At 35.6% G+C, this 16,836-nt stretch overlaps 1 protein-coding gene across 1 annotated transcript; it reads right to left on the bottom strand.

Moving 5' to 3' along the window:
• Positions 1-690: 690 nt before the first annotated feature.
• On the bottom strand, positions 691-15,937 carry LOC145591538 (26S proteasome regulatory subunit RPN13-like). Its single transcript, XM_081648029.1, has 14 exons — positions 15,786-15,937; positions 15,235-15,293; positions 13,632-13,724; positions 13,409-13,468; positions 6,364-6,402; positions 6,167-6,241; positions 5,997-6,063; positions 4,814-4,892; positions 2,856-2,974; positions 2,681-2,713; positions 1,892-1,986; positions 1,740-1,817; positions 1,571-1,625; positions 691-1,279 (listed from the first exon to the last, which is right to left on the bottom strand). Exons 2-14 carry the CDS (start codon positions 15,268-15,270, stop codon positions 1,170-1,172), a joined length of 939 nt encoding a protein of 312 aa, XP_081504155.1. The 5' UTR covers positions 15,271-15,293; positions 15,786-15,937; the 3' UTR covers positions 691-1,169.
• Between the last annotated feature and the right edge of the window lie 899 nt (positions 15,938-16,836).

The following is a 16,836-nucleotide window of genomic DNA, read 5'->3' as shown; positions in this document are numbered from 1 at the left end:
TTTTATTTCTCTCTCTCGTTCTCCAATCGTAAAATTTATAACATTTGATCAATGTAAACTCCCTAGAAGGCTAGAATTCACCTAGTCCTCCCTACCCGTGGACCGCCTCTTGGCCACCAAAGAAAATGAAAAGATGAACAAAAAATGGATGCGTCCGAGGTGGTGTTACGCTATACGCTAAGTTGTGATGAAAAAAGTGGGAGAATAGTACATTTTTCAGATTTATGTTAAGAGTTGGATACAATTCGACTTTGGAATAGAGTTTTGTATGTACATCAATTTTATTAACAGATAATTCCATTGTCTTTTTAGTCCTAACCTTTTTGTTGTGGCAAATTAGCAATGTATCTATAAAAATTTTGATATGCTCACATCAATTTCATCAGTGTTGATTTAAAATTTTCTTTTTGTAAAATAAATAATAACTTTTTCCCTTACTTTTTACTCACTTGTAGTTAAAGGCTTTAACTACAAGTGAGTAAAAAGTAAGGGAAAAAGTTATTATTTATTTTTCTACCAAAAAGAAAATTTTAAACCGTTCTGAAAGAAGAAGAAAAAAAAAAAAAAAAAAAAAAAAAAAAAAAACGTTGCCAAGAACATTTGTGCGTAATTATCTTACTTTTTTGTAGCCTTTAATCTAAGTAAATAGCCTTCATGACAATTCAGTATTTTGCAAACACCAGAACAGCATGGTCAATCTCAATTCTCTTAATGCAAAACCCAAAACTGTCAAAACGGTGCTGCGGGCTGGCAGTGTCCCGTAGGCTGAGGCCCTTGGATTAGCCTGCACAAGCCTACAACAGCAGACCGTGCTACCCAGCGCTACCAACATGACAACAACTTTCTGCTCAGCTAACCCAAGAAGAATCAATGAATATATTCAATATTAACAAATTATCCACACCATTCCAAGAATTTCATTTGCAACCACGGATCCAAACCCTAAACAAAAAGAAAATGAAAAAATACTACTAGTTGAAGGGATGTCTTGCCTATTTAAATGTAAACAAGTATCCTAGTAATAACTAGAGACTATCTGCATTGCTTGAGTAAGACTTGGTTCTAAATCCAAACACCCCTCCCCTCTCTTACCCAGGCAGAATAAAAGGGGAACTATTGCTCCACAGGATCAATGTAGTAAAGAAAAAACAATCTCAAAATGCCATACACTATTGCCCTTCGTCCATCTGATCAGTTCCTTGCCCCAATGCATCAGGTTCCAAGCCTTTTGCAACGGAGTCTTCTAATGCCTCCAGGAAAGAAAGAACAGTAAACTTGTCTGCATGTACGAAGAAAACAAGAATACAATCAACTTCAATAATTAGCTTGTCTGGGGCTTGCCCCTCGTGATCACCAAAAAAAAAAAAAAAAATAATTAAAGCTTGTCACACAGCAGCACTCAAAATCATTGAACTATTCAAAACTGTTATTAATCAGTAGACAGATATCCTGATATATTACTCAGACAAATTTCTGGTTTTCTACGGACAAGTGGTTGAGCAGAAAGCCTCAGGATTGAAAAACAAAAGAACGAAAGGCAACAGAGGAAGGGAGGGTGCAGGTTGCTCACATTTACTCGGGTCAATGCCAAATTGAGCCAAATCTATTTGGCCTGTCTTCAGAACCTACAGAAAAAAGAATGTGAATAACAATACATGCAAGAGGGGTGGGGGAAGGAAAACAGGGCAACCCTTTTGATGATATAATTCAATCAAAGGAACAGGAAGACATGTTCTTACATAGGTGAAAGCATCAACTTGTTGGCGGAAAGGAGCACACTGTAGTACTTCTAACAAGTCATGACACGACTGTTGACCCTGTAATCTCAAGGATATAAAACATTGCCCTGTAGAAATATAGTAAGCTTAAAAAAGTACCAAAATATATTTACCTCTGGCAAATATGAAGCCAGGCGTTCTTCAATAGGTAAAGTCTCAAGCAATGGTAATACCAGATCAGGCTTCAAAAGATCCCCTAAACCAAAGCCTGTAACAGACAGACAGCAACAATAAGACACAGCCATTATAAGACTGTTCCTTTTTATCTGATTTGATGAATGATATACACTTGTATTCACATACTATCCAACAGTGAGATCAGACGTACACAAGACAAGCAGCAAAAGATGAACAAAAACCACAAAGCTAATTGATTCCCACATAACAAGGCATCCCTAAGCTACAAAAGACTAACAACTGTTTCCCCAAAAAAAAAAAAAAAAAAAAAAAAAAAAAAAAAAAAATGAGGTAAAGACTAACAACCATCAATGGATTTTCCCATTTAAATGACAATCAATATACAGCCATGAAGCAGATAATGCATCAGACTGGGTAACACTTGAAGCATTTTATTGAATCGGAGATGAGCATTACCCTTAGTGATGTTACAGTTACAAATATTTTCTTCAATACCTTATTTACAAAATGCTAAAAATAGCAGGATAATCCAAAAGAAAAATAAGTCATGCTTCTTTAACACGAAGCCGATATAAACCGAGAAAATAAGATATATAAATCACTTAAAACAACTCAGTAACAATAAGAGAACGGACTCTATAAATATATAGATAAGTCCTTCATATACCAGGAGCAAAGACTCAAGCTAAAATGTTTGATTTCCAAAATATTCGCACAACTACATATGTAAGTGATATATAAATCTAAATGAAATGCGTGGTTACCTCCATCAGGATCTTCCATATCATCTACAGATCCTGCAAGGTAACAGATAAGAGTTTAGAAATGAGATCATAGGAACTAGGGGGACGGGGACGGGGACGGGGACGGGGAGGGGGTGAACAAAGGAAGAGGCCAAAATTTGATGATCGAAACAACAGTGTTTTCAGAAAAAGACACCTGCAGGTTGTAGATTACTTAAGATCCTTTGCAAATCAGACATTTTTACTGGTCCAGGGGCAGAGGTCACATCACTCACTACTTCACCTCCCATGCTAGAGCCAATCAAATTACCAGCTCTGCAATTTACAAACAAGTATATAAAGATTTAAACTACATCCATTTAACAATTATTGTCCTTGGCAACTTTTAAAAAATACAAGTACTTAAGATATGAACTTATAAGAATACAAAGAGATGATAGTCTTAAACTCGACTTTAAATCCATTATGGAAACCGGAAAACGATTATGTAGGGAGCAGCATTGGTAGACATCACAGAATATTTCGAAATGCTGACATGAGCAGAGTCCAAATTACCAAATCTATACTACTAGAGTTGAACCATTACAGGCCATAATACTACAAGCATATAAACTTCAAAGTAACATTATACTTATCCAAAACATAAGTTATTTTAGCCAATTCCTCTCATCCAAAATATAAATGCACTATGATACAAAGGCAACATTAAAAACCATTACACTTATTGTGCTCCTTTCTCTCTTAGAATTCCAGAGCATCTCTCTCTAAAAAGTCAAAACACCTACGTTCTAAACTTTACTTTCTAAACCTTTCTCTCTGCTTCACTACCTTCACCCCCACTCTCTGTTTCACCACTTCATGGAAGATGTTGGGGATTTTCCCCCAATCAACATAATCCTTTTGCCTTTTCCAATTTAAGACAAATGGGACCAATAACCAGACCAACGACAGACGAGAAGCTCAAAGCTCATGCGGACGTAGGCCGTATGGTGGTTGGCAAATTTAAAGACGGGAGAAACAAAGACTTTAGTAGAGAAGAAATTAAGGCTTGGGTGTTCTCAAACTGGCGACCGAAAGATCTGGTTACAGTGAAGCAGAGAGAAAGGTTTAGAAAGTGTAGCTCTTACTAATTCGCCATGTGTGACAATTCTTGAAGTGTTATATCAAAGAGAGTAGCTCTTACGAAAAAAAATTACTCAATAAATCAATGGCAACTTTCCAGGACGCAACTTACTAGAACAGAACTATGCAAGTTATCCTAGACAGGAAAAATTAATGCAAAAAATGTGTACTGTTTGAATTTTTGGGTTTGTAAACTTCAACATATACATGATCTCATCTCGTAAAAGCAAGCACTTTCTATTATTTTTTTTTTATTTTCTTTTTGGGCATTTGAAATAGAAAGAGAAGCACTTCATTGTAATACTCCCAAATACTGACATAAGCAGAGTGAAGTTAAAATTAGACAACCAAATTAATAAGTAAAGGCCACAACACAGCAAACATTGTGGTCATTTGGTTAAATACGCACTTGCCTAGCATTAGCAATTCTTTGTATTTTCACTTCCTAGAAATTGAGCAATATTGTTTGGTTGAGCATAGGAAGATGGAATTCCCATGGGAAGTTCAATTTATATAGGTGGGATTAGGTAAGCAATTTCCCTCATTATGTGAGAATTAGAATTTTCCTAAGTTTCAATTCCTATGCTCATGTCAACCAAACAATATGAGCTTTTTTTTTAAAAAGGGGTAGAATAGATTAACATCAACATAAACAATATAAGCTTCTAGATTTTCGAAAAGTAGACTCCCATGAATTAGAACATCAACCAAATAAAACCATACTAACTTCAACAAAACAATGTAGCTTTTAAGAAGAATTTTCATCTCGAACATTGATAAGTTTCCCAGTTCTGCAAGTATTCTTATTCCAACTGTGTATGAAAATTAATACATACATGATGACATCCCTTGAAAGCACGCATCTACTATCATTTTTCTTTCGTTAATTTTCCCTTCTCCCTTTTCTCACTTTTTATGCAAGGTATAGGCACATTTCATTCTCAATGCAAAATTGCAATGGTTGATCATGAAGTACAAATCCCCTATGAATCTAAGCCTATAGTACATCAAATTCTCAGAGAAAAAATGTACCTAGATGATATATCATCTTCAACCATATCCTCGGTTTGAATGGGAATAGATGCTCCAGAATCCTCTTCAGCAAGAAATTCTACAAAAAAAAAAATAAATAAGTGATGAATAAATGAAAAAAAATGAAGCTCAATAATTTGTCAACATGGTTAACATAGATTTTTCACTGTCACTCTAAACAAAAATGAATTCTAATACTACCAAATAAAGCAAGAGAGAGAGTGTCTACAGAATGGGTTCACATGCTTTCTTTACTGTTCCAGCCTTCAATGTATGCACCAATTTTCATATTGAAATGCTCCTAACTGTATGCCCCATTCCTCATGAGAAAAAGGAAGGAATACATGGTCTCACCACTTTTCTATTTCAACAAATCCACCCAACCAAATATTTATAAAACGGCAAATACATGCATAAAAAAAGAGGCAAATGGAATATAATTTAAGAAAAATAGAGTCTGTGATGCACAGATACAGCCAGCTCCTGCCGTTTCCGGTACCGGGAACGTATTAGGGACAGGTACGGCCCAGATACATCCCCGAGGCATCCCTTTGAAAAGTGGCAAGGCAAGCGAATTTGGGGGCGGCAAGGAAGATGCTCAGAACGTTTCGGGGACATTTAATCTGTTTATTTGACGTCCCCGTATGAAGCCCAGCCCATCTCAAAAAGAAAACCCAAATTCACTTACCTTTGATTTGGATTTCTGATTTCTTCAAAATCCTAAACATTGAAGAAGGCACGATTGACTACCACTGTGACCCACCAGTGATAGCGACCCATCACCTTCCATGAGCGATGGACATCATTTGTTGGAGGCGACCCACCAACGTTATGTGATTTAAGATTTTATTTTTTAAAAAAAAAAATTGTTTTTTCTTTTTAAAGGTTATGTAATTATCATGGGTTATTTGAGTTTTTTTCTTTCGTTACAGTAGCATTTTGCCAGTGAGTTGTTTTTTTATTAACTTTTCTTTTTTCGTTTTAAATGGTTATGTGATCTAACAATTTTTTTTTTTAGTTCTGTTTTTTCTTTTAATGGTGATGTGATTATCATGGATTATTTAAATTTTTTTTATCATAGGATTATGTGATTTTTCTTCTCCGGGCCAAGAGGGATCCAGGCTTTTAAAGTAAAAAAACAGAGCTATAAACTGAGAAGTGATAGTAATTGGTAATTTAGTACCTAATTGTTGATTAAGGTGATAATTTACTGAGCGACATAGTTGTTGATCATCCTCGGCTTTTGGCTCCTGGAAATAGTTCAGCAAAGAAAAGTTAGAAAGGAATAAAAAATTAAACCAAAAATTCTACCTCGGTCATCAATGCACCAAATGCAAGAATGGTACAACTCACTTGCATCCAGAAAAAGAATTTCCTATCATCGGTGTTAAACTTCAATATGTAGACCCTTCCAGCTGCTTGTTCAACCTGCATATTGAATATAAGGCTTTAAACTGTAACCATGGAACCAAATTACACATATGTAGTATATTTTTAAGAAAAAAGAAAATCCAAAAAGTTGAATCAATATTAAAGAAAAGGAAACATACCTTCTCAAAAACTGCCTCCTCTGGAAAAACAATCTGGTCCTATGTTGCATTAAGGAACAACAGGGGCATCCCAGCAATGACAAAGAAAAGACCAAAAAAAAAGCATAGAAGCTCATTTGGTGGGCAGTAGCAGTAATACAATAACAGTATTTGTAGTAAACATGCATGTATTTCACAAGGAAAGCCTCTTACATATCCATGGTAATGCAACTGTAACCCCAAGTTTCTCTGAGTGTGTGTTCCTAATGAATTTTCATAACCATTTCTAGAGATGGTATTGTGGGGTAACGGAAATATATGCAGAATAGTAATTACTTAGTGGTGGTAAGAGCATTGTCATGGGATTTTTCTTACAAATATTACACATAGATTCATAAATGTTGCCTTTTACCAAACAGACTGGTAACGTACAAGCATTTGGTATAATTAGAAAATATAATGTAAAATAAGTTAGCAAGTGAATGGACCACACTGGTATAAATGAAGCATTTATAAACTGACAAGATTCAATGATCTACTCAGGTTTGCAAGCACTCCATCCATAGTAATCCAATGCAACAAACAATATATGCTAGGTCGTATTTATACTGAGATACAAGGATCATACACAACATGACATACAGCATTTTACTAGATCAAGGGAGCATCAATAACCCTAAAACTAAGAAGCATTTGATAAAACGCTGCCATAAATGAAAAAAAACAAACTGTGTTCACTCAAAGCACTTTGCTACAGCTATCTATAATTGCAAGCCACCTATACAAAAACCTCAATAACCAGGATGTTCCCAACAAAATAGTCAGCTTTTTTCCTTACATGTATTCAGATAGGACTAAAGAAACCAGATTTATTGATAGATCTAGCAATGCCGGCTACTTCATTCTAAACAGGACAAACTGCAATACTATATATAAAAGGCTGAAGCATGACCAAAAAGATAAACTATTGACAAATCTTTATTTTCACATAGCTGCCTATAAGTTTCCTCCTCTCAATACATTGTCCATAAGAACCTTCCACTTAGCAGCATTGAAGTGAAATGTTAAGCTTTCTTCACAGCTGTGAGCCTGAGACAAAGAAGCAAGAATCAATTGTTAATTCCAAATGCTAACACTTTGCAAACTTGTCACCTAAAAAGTACAGAAACTTCTGGTTTTTCAGGTTTCCCCGTTCCTGATACCTTGAAACGTTTCCAAAACCCCACCTATTTACTTATTTGTCATTAATTATTCGTCATTGCTCACCAATACACCTCTCTCTTGTCATACACCTCCTGTCAAACATTTGTTTTTACATCCCAATACATCGTCCATAATTAGGTTGAAACATTTAATGGGTGATATGGTATTCATTGCCCACCAATACACCTCTCTATTGTCATACACCTTCTAAGACACTACGCCAACCGAAAAAACACCACGCCAACCGGAAAGAAACTACGCCAATTGGAAAGACACTACGCCAACTGGATCGAACCATATGTTACTTGGACTCGGGTACCCATGTCCGACACGGGTACGTGACTAAGCGTCCGACTCGGCTATTTTGTGAAAAAATTTCCTTGATTTTGAACTAAAAGTGAAGTGTCCGGGTATCATACATACCCATGTCCGAGTGTCGAGGGTGCAACACGGGTAAGTGAGGTGAGGTGAAATGAAGAGTCTGAGTAACATAAATCAAACCTACACCAACTGGATCGAACCTACGCCAACAAGATAGAACCTACGCCAACTAGGTTGAACCTACGCTCACTGGGTAGAACCTACACAAATTGCTAAGACACTACCCCAACTGGAAAGGACTACGCCATCCGCTATGACACTACACTAATTGGAAAGACACTACGCCAACTGCTAAAACACTACACCAACTGTATCAAACCTACGCCAACTGGGTCGAACCTACGCCAACCGGATCGGACCTACGCCAACTGCATTGACCACACGCTAACTTCTGCCTAGCACCAACACGTGTTTTCAAAAAGTCATCACAGATAGTAGTTCATAATTACTCATTTTAAAGGCATTAGTGGTTCATAATTACTTACATACAACTCTAAAAAGTTGTTCAAGACCCTAAAGTTCCTAAAGTTCAAGATACTAATTCATATCTAGTAACATATACAAAAAATTGTGGTTTAAAACACCACCATCAATCAGAAAATTGTTCCGTAAAGTAGTTAATTGTTCAGAAAATTGTGGTTTAAAACACCACCACCAATCAGCCGTGCAACAAAAGAGCAAACACATTGAAGCCACCACCACAACCAGCCGAACATTGAAGCCATGAACCAACCAACAAAAGACAGAGATAAACCAACCTTGCAACAAAATTAAAAAAAAAAAAAAAAAAAAACAAAATGAGATGACAATTACAGATAGCCAAAAGAACCAACAACCTAGAAACAACATAAAACTGAAATTAGGATCAGTTTCATTTAAGATTCCGCGTCACCATAGGTGGTTTAAAACTGAATACTCCATAGATGTCGCGTCACCACCCACGCCTTGCATCCTAATTTTGGGTCATCAATTTCCACTCAAAATGATATCTTTATAGACCCAACGGTAACCGTAAACACCCCACGCAAGCGAGTGTCGATTATTAGTTGAATGCAGTGCATCCTATGAAGGAAGAGAATGATAATATTAATGATAAATAAAAAAGCCCAGTGTTAATGATAATAATGTTACTTAGTATGAGAATATGAAATATTAATGATAACTAAAAAAGCCAAGTGTTAATGATAATAATGTTACTTAGTATGAGAATATGATAACTGCATTCAACTAATAATCGACGCCCGCTTACGTGGGGTGTTTACGGTTACCGTTGGGTCTATAAAGATATCATTTTGAGTGGAAATTGATGATCCAAAATTAGGATGCAAGGCGTGGGTGGTGACGCGACATCTATGGAGTATTCAATTTTAAACCACCTATGGTGACGCGAAATCTTAAATGGAAGTGATCCTAATTTCGGTCTTATGTTGTTTCTAGGTTGTTGGTTCTTTTAGCTATCCGTAATGGTTATCTCATTTTTTTTTTTTTGTTGTTGCAAGGTTGGTTCATCTCTGTCTTTTGTTGGTTGGTTCATGGCTTCAATGTTGAGCTGGTTGTGGTGGTGGCTTCAATGTCTTTTGCTCTTTAGTTGCAAGGTTCGTGGTGGTGTTTTAAACCACAATTTTCTAAACAATTAACTACTTTACGGAACAATTTTCTGATTGATGGTGGTGTTTTAAACCACAATTTTCTGTATAAGTTACTAGATATGAATTACTATCTAGAACTTTAGGAACTTTAGGGTCTTCAACAACTTTTTAGAGTTGTATGTAAGTAATTATGAACTACTAATGCCTTTAAATGTAAGTAATTATGAACTACTATCTGTGATGACTTTTTAAAAACACAAGTTGGCGCTAGGGCAAAAGTTAGCGTATGGTCAATGCAGTTGGCGTAGGTCTGGATGCCAGTTGGCGAAGGTTCGATACAGTTAGCGTAGTGTCAACCCAGGTGGCGTAGGTTCTTGGCGTAGTGTCTTTCCAATTGACGTAGTGTCTTAGCGCTTGACGTAGTGTCTTAGCGGTTGGCGTAGTTCTTTCTAGTTGGCGTAGTGTCTTAGCAGTTGGTGTAGGTTCAGTAAGCGTACGTTCGATCTTGTTGGCGTAGGTTCCACCGGTTGGCGTAGGTTCCACCGGTTGGCGTAGGTTCCACCCGGTTGGCGTAGTGTCCACCCGTTTGGCGTAGTTTCTATCCAGTTGGCGTGGTGTCTTTCTAGTTGGCGTGGTGTCCGGTGGGCAATGAATACCATATCTATTACCTCTTATATATATCCTGGTTAACTTCCTAATCTCATCTAGTACCCACTTTGCTTCCATATAACAACTCATCAAAGTATTACCAACATCAATCCTTAATCTTATCTTTTTATGTCCTTCACAAACTTCACCATACAAAGGTCATAGATCCCCTTTTCTCCATCATTTGAATCTAATTTGCCGTAAACATCCTTATATACCTTAGTCTTAGCCTCTCGAACAACTTCTCTTGCCTTATCATTAAACCTTAGCTTCCACATATTTTTTAGCAAATTTTTCATCTCTACATCTTCCTTAAGACCTAAGTAGCATTCCCTGTTCTTAAAAGCTACTTTGATATCTTCATTCCACCATGTTATCCTTGTGCACTGATGGTTTTGCCACTTAAATTCCACAAATACCTCTTTTGCCACTCATGCAAATACAAATGGAGTAAGGGTCCTCCTCCAATACACAATTAGTAGATTTAACAAGTTATCTATCATAAGTTCATAACCTTAATATTAGCCCATTAAAAAGTATAATCCTTTTTAGACACAATTTATTGTGAATATCAAGGACTAGAAGTCTATGTTGCACTTTTCACCGATATCACCTTATAACCAAAATAACTACCCTTATAGTCGTATGGTTGGGCAAAGTCCAAGATTGTTTCTCCCCTTCATTCCTTACTCCATGACAAAATCCTCCATGAACAATTTAAAAGCCATAGCAACATATCCCCAGATAACCATTCAAATCTCTAGTTCACTCACTGTATAATACCTTGTATCACAAAACACTCCCTTAAGAGCTTCCTTTGGGGAGTATATGCACTACGATCCCAATCTCTACCACAAATGGACTTGCCCTTATGATCTTATCCTCTTTTCACTAAACCTCAACTATATCTTCAAACAGTCACTCATCGATAATAACACCAAATCCATTTCTAGTCTTAATTAGTCAAGACTCCGGAGTGCCGGAGTGCTAGGCCTTATAATCTAACTTTTTCTCTTACTCACTTCCGCAAGACATGTGAAGTCAATCACCCTTTTCTTCATCACTTCCACCAACATAACTAACCTGTAAGTGGCCCTACGTTTCCAAGATTGCGTGATTCTACTGGTCTAAAAAAAGAAGAGTGAGGTTGCATGACTTGCAAGTACAAGATTCCTACTGAGCATTGTAATAAGTGTAAAACTCCACAAGATAATAACAATCAATGCCAAAAGTGTCATATTTAAGCAGCAAAAGCTTACAAAAAATGTTAGCTTGGTGGACCCGGCAATTTCACTGTCCAACTTCATGATCTTAATTATCACACTTATACAAAGAAGGCGCAAATTCTGTATAGTGTGAATTCTCTTCCTACTGGATCATGCCAGGGGTTGACTAGGCACAACCCACTATTCACGGGATGTGCCATGCTACACTTTTCAAATGGGGCAGAGAGGATATGGTCGATCCTACATGCCTAAGGCAGATTTTGTCATGCCATTGTGTTAGACAATTACATTAGGGTGTGGGCCATGCTTTTCATGCGAGGCCTAAACAATGCCATCTTTATATGATTAATATATCAGCAACTTTGAAAAGACACAAAATGCATATATGGACCAAAGGAAACATATATACTACTCCCTCCGTCCCTTATTGATAGTCCTTTTTGGCCAAATTTTAGTCCCAAAATGTTCACCCCATTTACTTTTACCAACCATTGATATTAATTTTTTACCAAAATTCCCTCCAATTTGCAACAATATTTGTGCAAATGTAACTTTCCCATGTAAATTTTGTTTTCCCATGTACTTTTATTATTTTCTCTCTACCCTTTTACATATCTAATGTAAATTTACCTTTTCAATGTACTTTTACTATTCTTATTTATGTTTATTAATTCCAGTGAAAATTGCCCATAAGAGACCATCAATATGGGACGGAGGGAGTATAAATAGCCCCTTCATCCGAATCACTAACATGCAAAGGCTACTTTTCTATGATTCTCCGACACTTCGCTTTGCCTTGGGTGTCGCGTGTTGACATGACACGACACGACGCGTGACACGACCCTTGACAAGGCTCCGGAAAAGTGTCGACTTGGAGGTCGGAAAAAGTGTCGATTTCCAATAATTTTGTTTGTAATTTTAGATTTAGAGTTTAAATCAATAATCTATTTGAGATTCATATAGACAATCAAAGTATAGGGCTTTTGGTCGCCCAAAAATTCTGATTTCAACGATGTGTTTTCCGGTACATTGTACAAATCGCCGGCGAGTTGTGGTGGCCGACTATTGGAAGAATGAAAGAATTGTTTGTAAACAAAAAATAAAAGAAAAGACATGCCACTATGCCAGCCTTTGAATTTTGAAGAGGAGAAAGAAGAGATATTCAGTTTGAACTTTGAAGCATGCATCCGTTTTAATGGAGGAGAGAGAAGAATAGAAAGAGAAGGCAAATGAACGTGGAGCTTCAACTTGTTTTTTTAATTAAAAAAAAAAAGGAAAAGAAACAAAAGAAGACTAAAAAGTGTATTGGAAGTTGGAACATGGTCCTCTTTACTATTAGTGGTCCCTATTTACTATTAGGTGTGGAAAACTAAAAAGTTTTTAATATTGTTTATCATATACGAAGTAATTGAATTTCATCGACATATGTAGTATATTTTTCTGTTTTATCTAATTATTTTCTTATCTAAATAATTTTTAATTATCCTTTTTTTTATAAGTGTCGGAAGAAAATTTTAGGACACTTTCTATATTAGCCGTACCCTAAAAATTAGTCAAGACACTCCTTTGACCGTGTCAAAGTGTCGGCCAAAATTTTGGAAGGAAGTGTCGGACCCTCTGAATGTCGGACATGACACTCAAATACGAGTCGGTGTAACATAGCTATTTTTACCGCATAAATCATCCAAGCCAGAACACAATCATTTCATGAAAAAGATTCAGATGTATCAATCCTCATTCCATTTTGCTAGTCTGTTTCACATTTTCAAACAGCAAACATCTTTCCCAATACACCAATAAATAGTTAAGTAATGTTCTCCAATCAATTCCTAAAGAAGTACAAATATCAATTCTAGAATGATTAACAACGGGAATACGGGATGGACAGGGTATATATAGTTGTCAGAATTAAGAACAAAGACAATAAAATACCTGATTTGCTCAACCAACAGTGCCAGCACAGGCATTATCAGAACACAGCTAAGAACATAATTTATGTAAAACACGGCTAAAGGATACATCTTCAATCACATTTTGCACCCGATCAAGCCACATAAAATGGACCAAGCCCTCCTCACCCTAAGGAAAATTTCAGTAATAAAACATCATGTGGCAAAATCACTTAAACATTTGAAGAAAAATTCCAAATTAAGCTCCAATGCAAAACATTTTCCACAGACGTCAAGCTGTAATACATACTATAAAAGAAGAATGGGGCAAAAAGTTGTTAGGTGAAGCATACCCGGGCAATCCTAACTAGCCCTTTACGAGAATCTGGGGTTACACGTTTTCCCTCGAATAGCATTTTACCAGCACGAAACTCCAGCATGACATCCTGTTCAATCAAGTCCTCATAAACAATTGGAACATTCAAAAAAATAAAAAAAAAACACAGGTGCAGAATTACAAATTGCAATAAATCAAATCTCACAAAAAGCCACAAGATAATTCATTCCAAAATCTATCCAGAACAATATAAACCCGTAAATCACTCCACTAAATGAAAATTAAAAAAAAAAAAACTCCCAAACTCAACAATTAGTACATGGATTAAGTCATCTTTCTCTTTCAACAATGCATACAGCATAACAATATAAACAAGGTCATTGTTAAATATGTGTGATATGACTGATATCCAAACATGAATGTGTTTCAAAAGGTTCAACTTACTTGTACTTTATTTTTATGTTAGGCAACCCCATATCACCACCTTATCCCACTAACCTCACAATATTTACACATTCTTCACTCTTTCTTAATCTATATCCACTTTTTTCTTACATCCACCCACCTTTTTATTCCATTTCCCTTACATTATTAACCTTTTTTCTAATACCTACTCACTCTTTCCAAACTTTCCTATCAACAAAACTGGGTCAGATTTCAAAAACGGAGGGAATATTTTATTTAGGAAATGACCTTGCTTTCGTAGAATCAGAACTTCGATGCTATGTTTATTAAGATCATAATGTAATGCATCATGTCATATGGTTGGTGCTACATTGAAAGCAAAAGATTAGAGTGCTCTAGAAATCATATGGGATGCCATATCCAGTTTAAGAAAATGTTAACCCCCTTAGTCCCTTAATATTTTATAAAGTATCCATCTGACCTAACTAAGCCCAAACTACTTAGCTCCTAATATCTGAAATTATAAAGCTTTTACTTCTTAGATCCCTCATCAAGGGGACAAAATACTTTATCAATAAATTTATAATTTATTAAAAAAAAGTAGCCAGTACCATTCACGTCAAATATATTAGTATCTTAAAAACAGTAATAATGTCAGTATCATCCAACCCATTAATACTCAGGATACAATATACAACTAAATACAATCCCTAACAACACCCAAAGCAATGCCTCAATCAAAGAAAAACAAAGAAACAAGACAATTCTCTAAGAAGTCAAAAGTAATTTTAGTTATACTCTGAAAAATCAAAACCAAAGCCTGCTTGCTTGAGTATCAGGCTTTAATCGTCAAACAACCTTGAAGGCGTTGAAGCTAAATACCATACTTCATGCTTCAAAACTATCAACATTCAAAACCCTCAAATTCTTATACTATCAAAATTTAAAAATCCTTCCAAATGTTTATCCATTGTAAAACCCTTCAAACCATTTTTCTCTAATGTCCACAACATAATGTTCCTCCATCCCCCAACCTTCCGTCATCCAAAACAAAAATACAAGCTTCACTAATCAATTTAAAACACCAAAACCCAGCATTAATTTAAACCAACTTCCCCCACAGATAACAAAATTGAACCACAAACTCAGCTACCATAACTGGTTTTTTTTTTTTTCTTTTCATTCTGTAATACAGCTTTAAATCAAATTTTTACCTGAACCCCTTGAGATGCATGCTCAGAAGATGCCATGGTTCTCTTCAATCAACCCGTTTCTGAAAAAACAAAATCATGGGTATTAAAACCGATCGCACAAAATCAAAAACCCAACACATCATCTAACAATGCATTCATTCATGCCAATTGCTAAAAGAAACAATCAATTTCTGTGCAGTGGCATATCCTAGGTGGGCGGCAGGGGTGACCGCCCTGAGACAAGGAGAAAAGGTCCATTTTTACAGTTAAACAATTCAGGATTATTATGAACAACGGCCTGGACACATTAGCAAGACTCAATTATCAAATTCGACTCCAAAATTCACATAAAATTCTTCTCACTAAAGAAAATTTACCTGAATTGCACATAGCAAAATTCTAGCAAACACAATCAATCGTTATAATCATTCACAAATTCAGTAATTAAAACCAAAAATTCAATAATCCACCTTAGAAGAACCCTAAATTGAATACTGAATTAAATTAATGATAAACCCTAAATTGAAAAAGTGATGTTTGATGATTCTAAAGAGAAAAGAAAAATTCTTTACCACAGAAAGCTGCTTCGATGAAGGAAAGAAAGTTCAGTAGCCACTTCAATGAAGAATTCAGAGTAAGCGCTTCAATGGAGGAGAGAGAGTGTGCAACGTTATAGTGAAACGTTCCCAAGGAGAAAAACAATTGAAAACTGAGGTAGGCTATGTTCTTGTTTTATCTAATTTTCACTAATTTATTTTATTTAAATTTAGACCCGGCTTAAATAAACTAGTTTTGTGCACAGGCGATGTCCGGTTATTTATTGAATTTTAAGACAAATTTATAATCTATATGTCAAATTTTAAAATATATCATTGATACAAAATTAGTTAGGAATTGATGTGCTTTTCTGACGATTTGCTATATACTCCCTCCGTTTTTAAATACTTGCTCCACTTTTTTTTTTCGGCAATTTTTAAATACTTGCTCCATTTCCTTTATTTGGAATGCTTTTACAATATTTAATATATTTCTCTCGCCTAGTGGACCCAACATAAATCATATTTTATTAATTTCATATTCTCTCTCCTCCAATTCTCTCCACTACTTTTGCTTTTTTACAATTTATTATTCTTCCACCTACCCGCTACTTCCATATTTTATTACTTTCTCCAATTTCTCCTAAAACTCCGTGCATGGAGAAATGGAGCAAGTATTTAAAAATGGAGGGAATAGTAGGCATGTCATGACTAATAAAATAAATGTTCAAAGCACGTTAGATTGACCCGAACCCAAAACTTTGGGCAAGGGTTGAACATTTCTTGACTCGTAACCTGAAGTGATCCAATCCGAGATGACTCATGACCCAACCCTAATTAACAGGTCTCAATTCTATTAGATTGTGAAGTATATGGTTTTAACCGATTAATATATATTATAAATGGAAGTTTTACGCTTTGAACTACTTCCTTCGCTCCAAAAAATATTAAGATATAAAAAATAAATTTATATGATAATTTTTTAGAATTATAATCTAATAATTTTTTTGAATAAAATTATAATTTTATTTGTACATCTGAAAAATTGGTATTTTATCGATAATAAAACTCTAAATTAACAATCTTA

The sequence above is a fragment of the Chenopodium album genome, chromosome 18 (genome assembly GCF_948465745.1).
Source record: "Chenopodium album chromosome 18, dcCheAlbu1.1, whole genome shotgun sequence".
Classification (NCBI taxonomy): domain Eukaryota; kingdom Viridiplantae; phylum Streptophyta; class Magnoliopsida; order Caryophyllales; family Amaranthaceae; genus Chenopodium; species Chenopodium album.
This window is presented reverse-complemented; position numbering and strand designations above follow the sequence as displayed.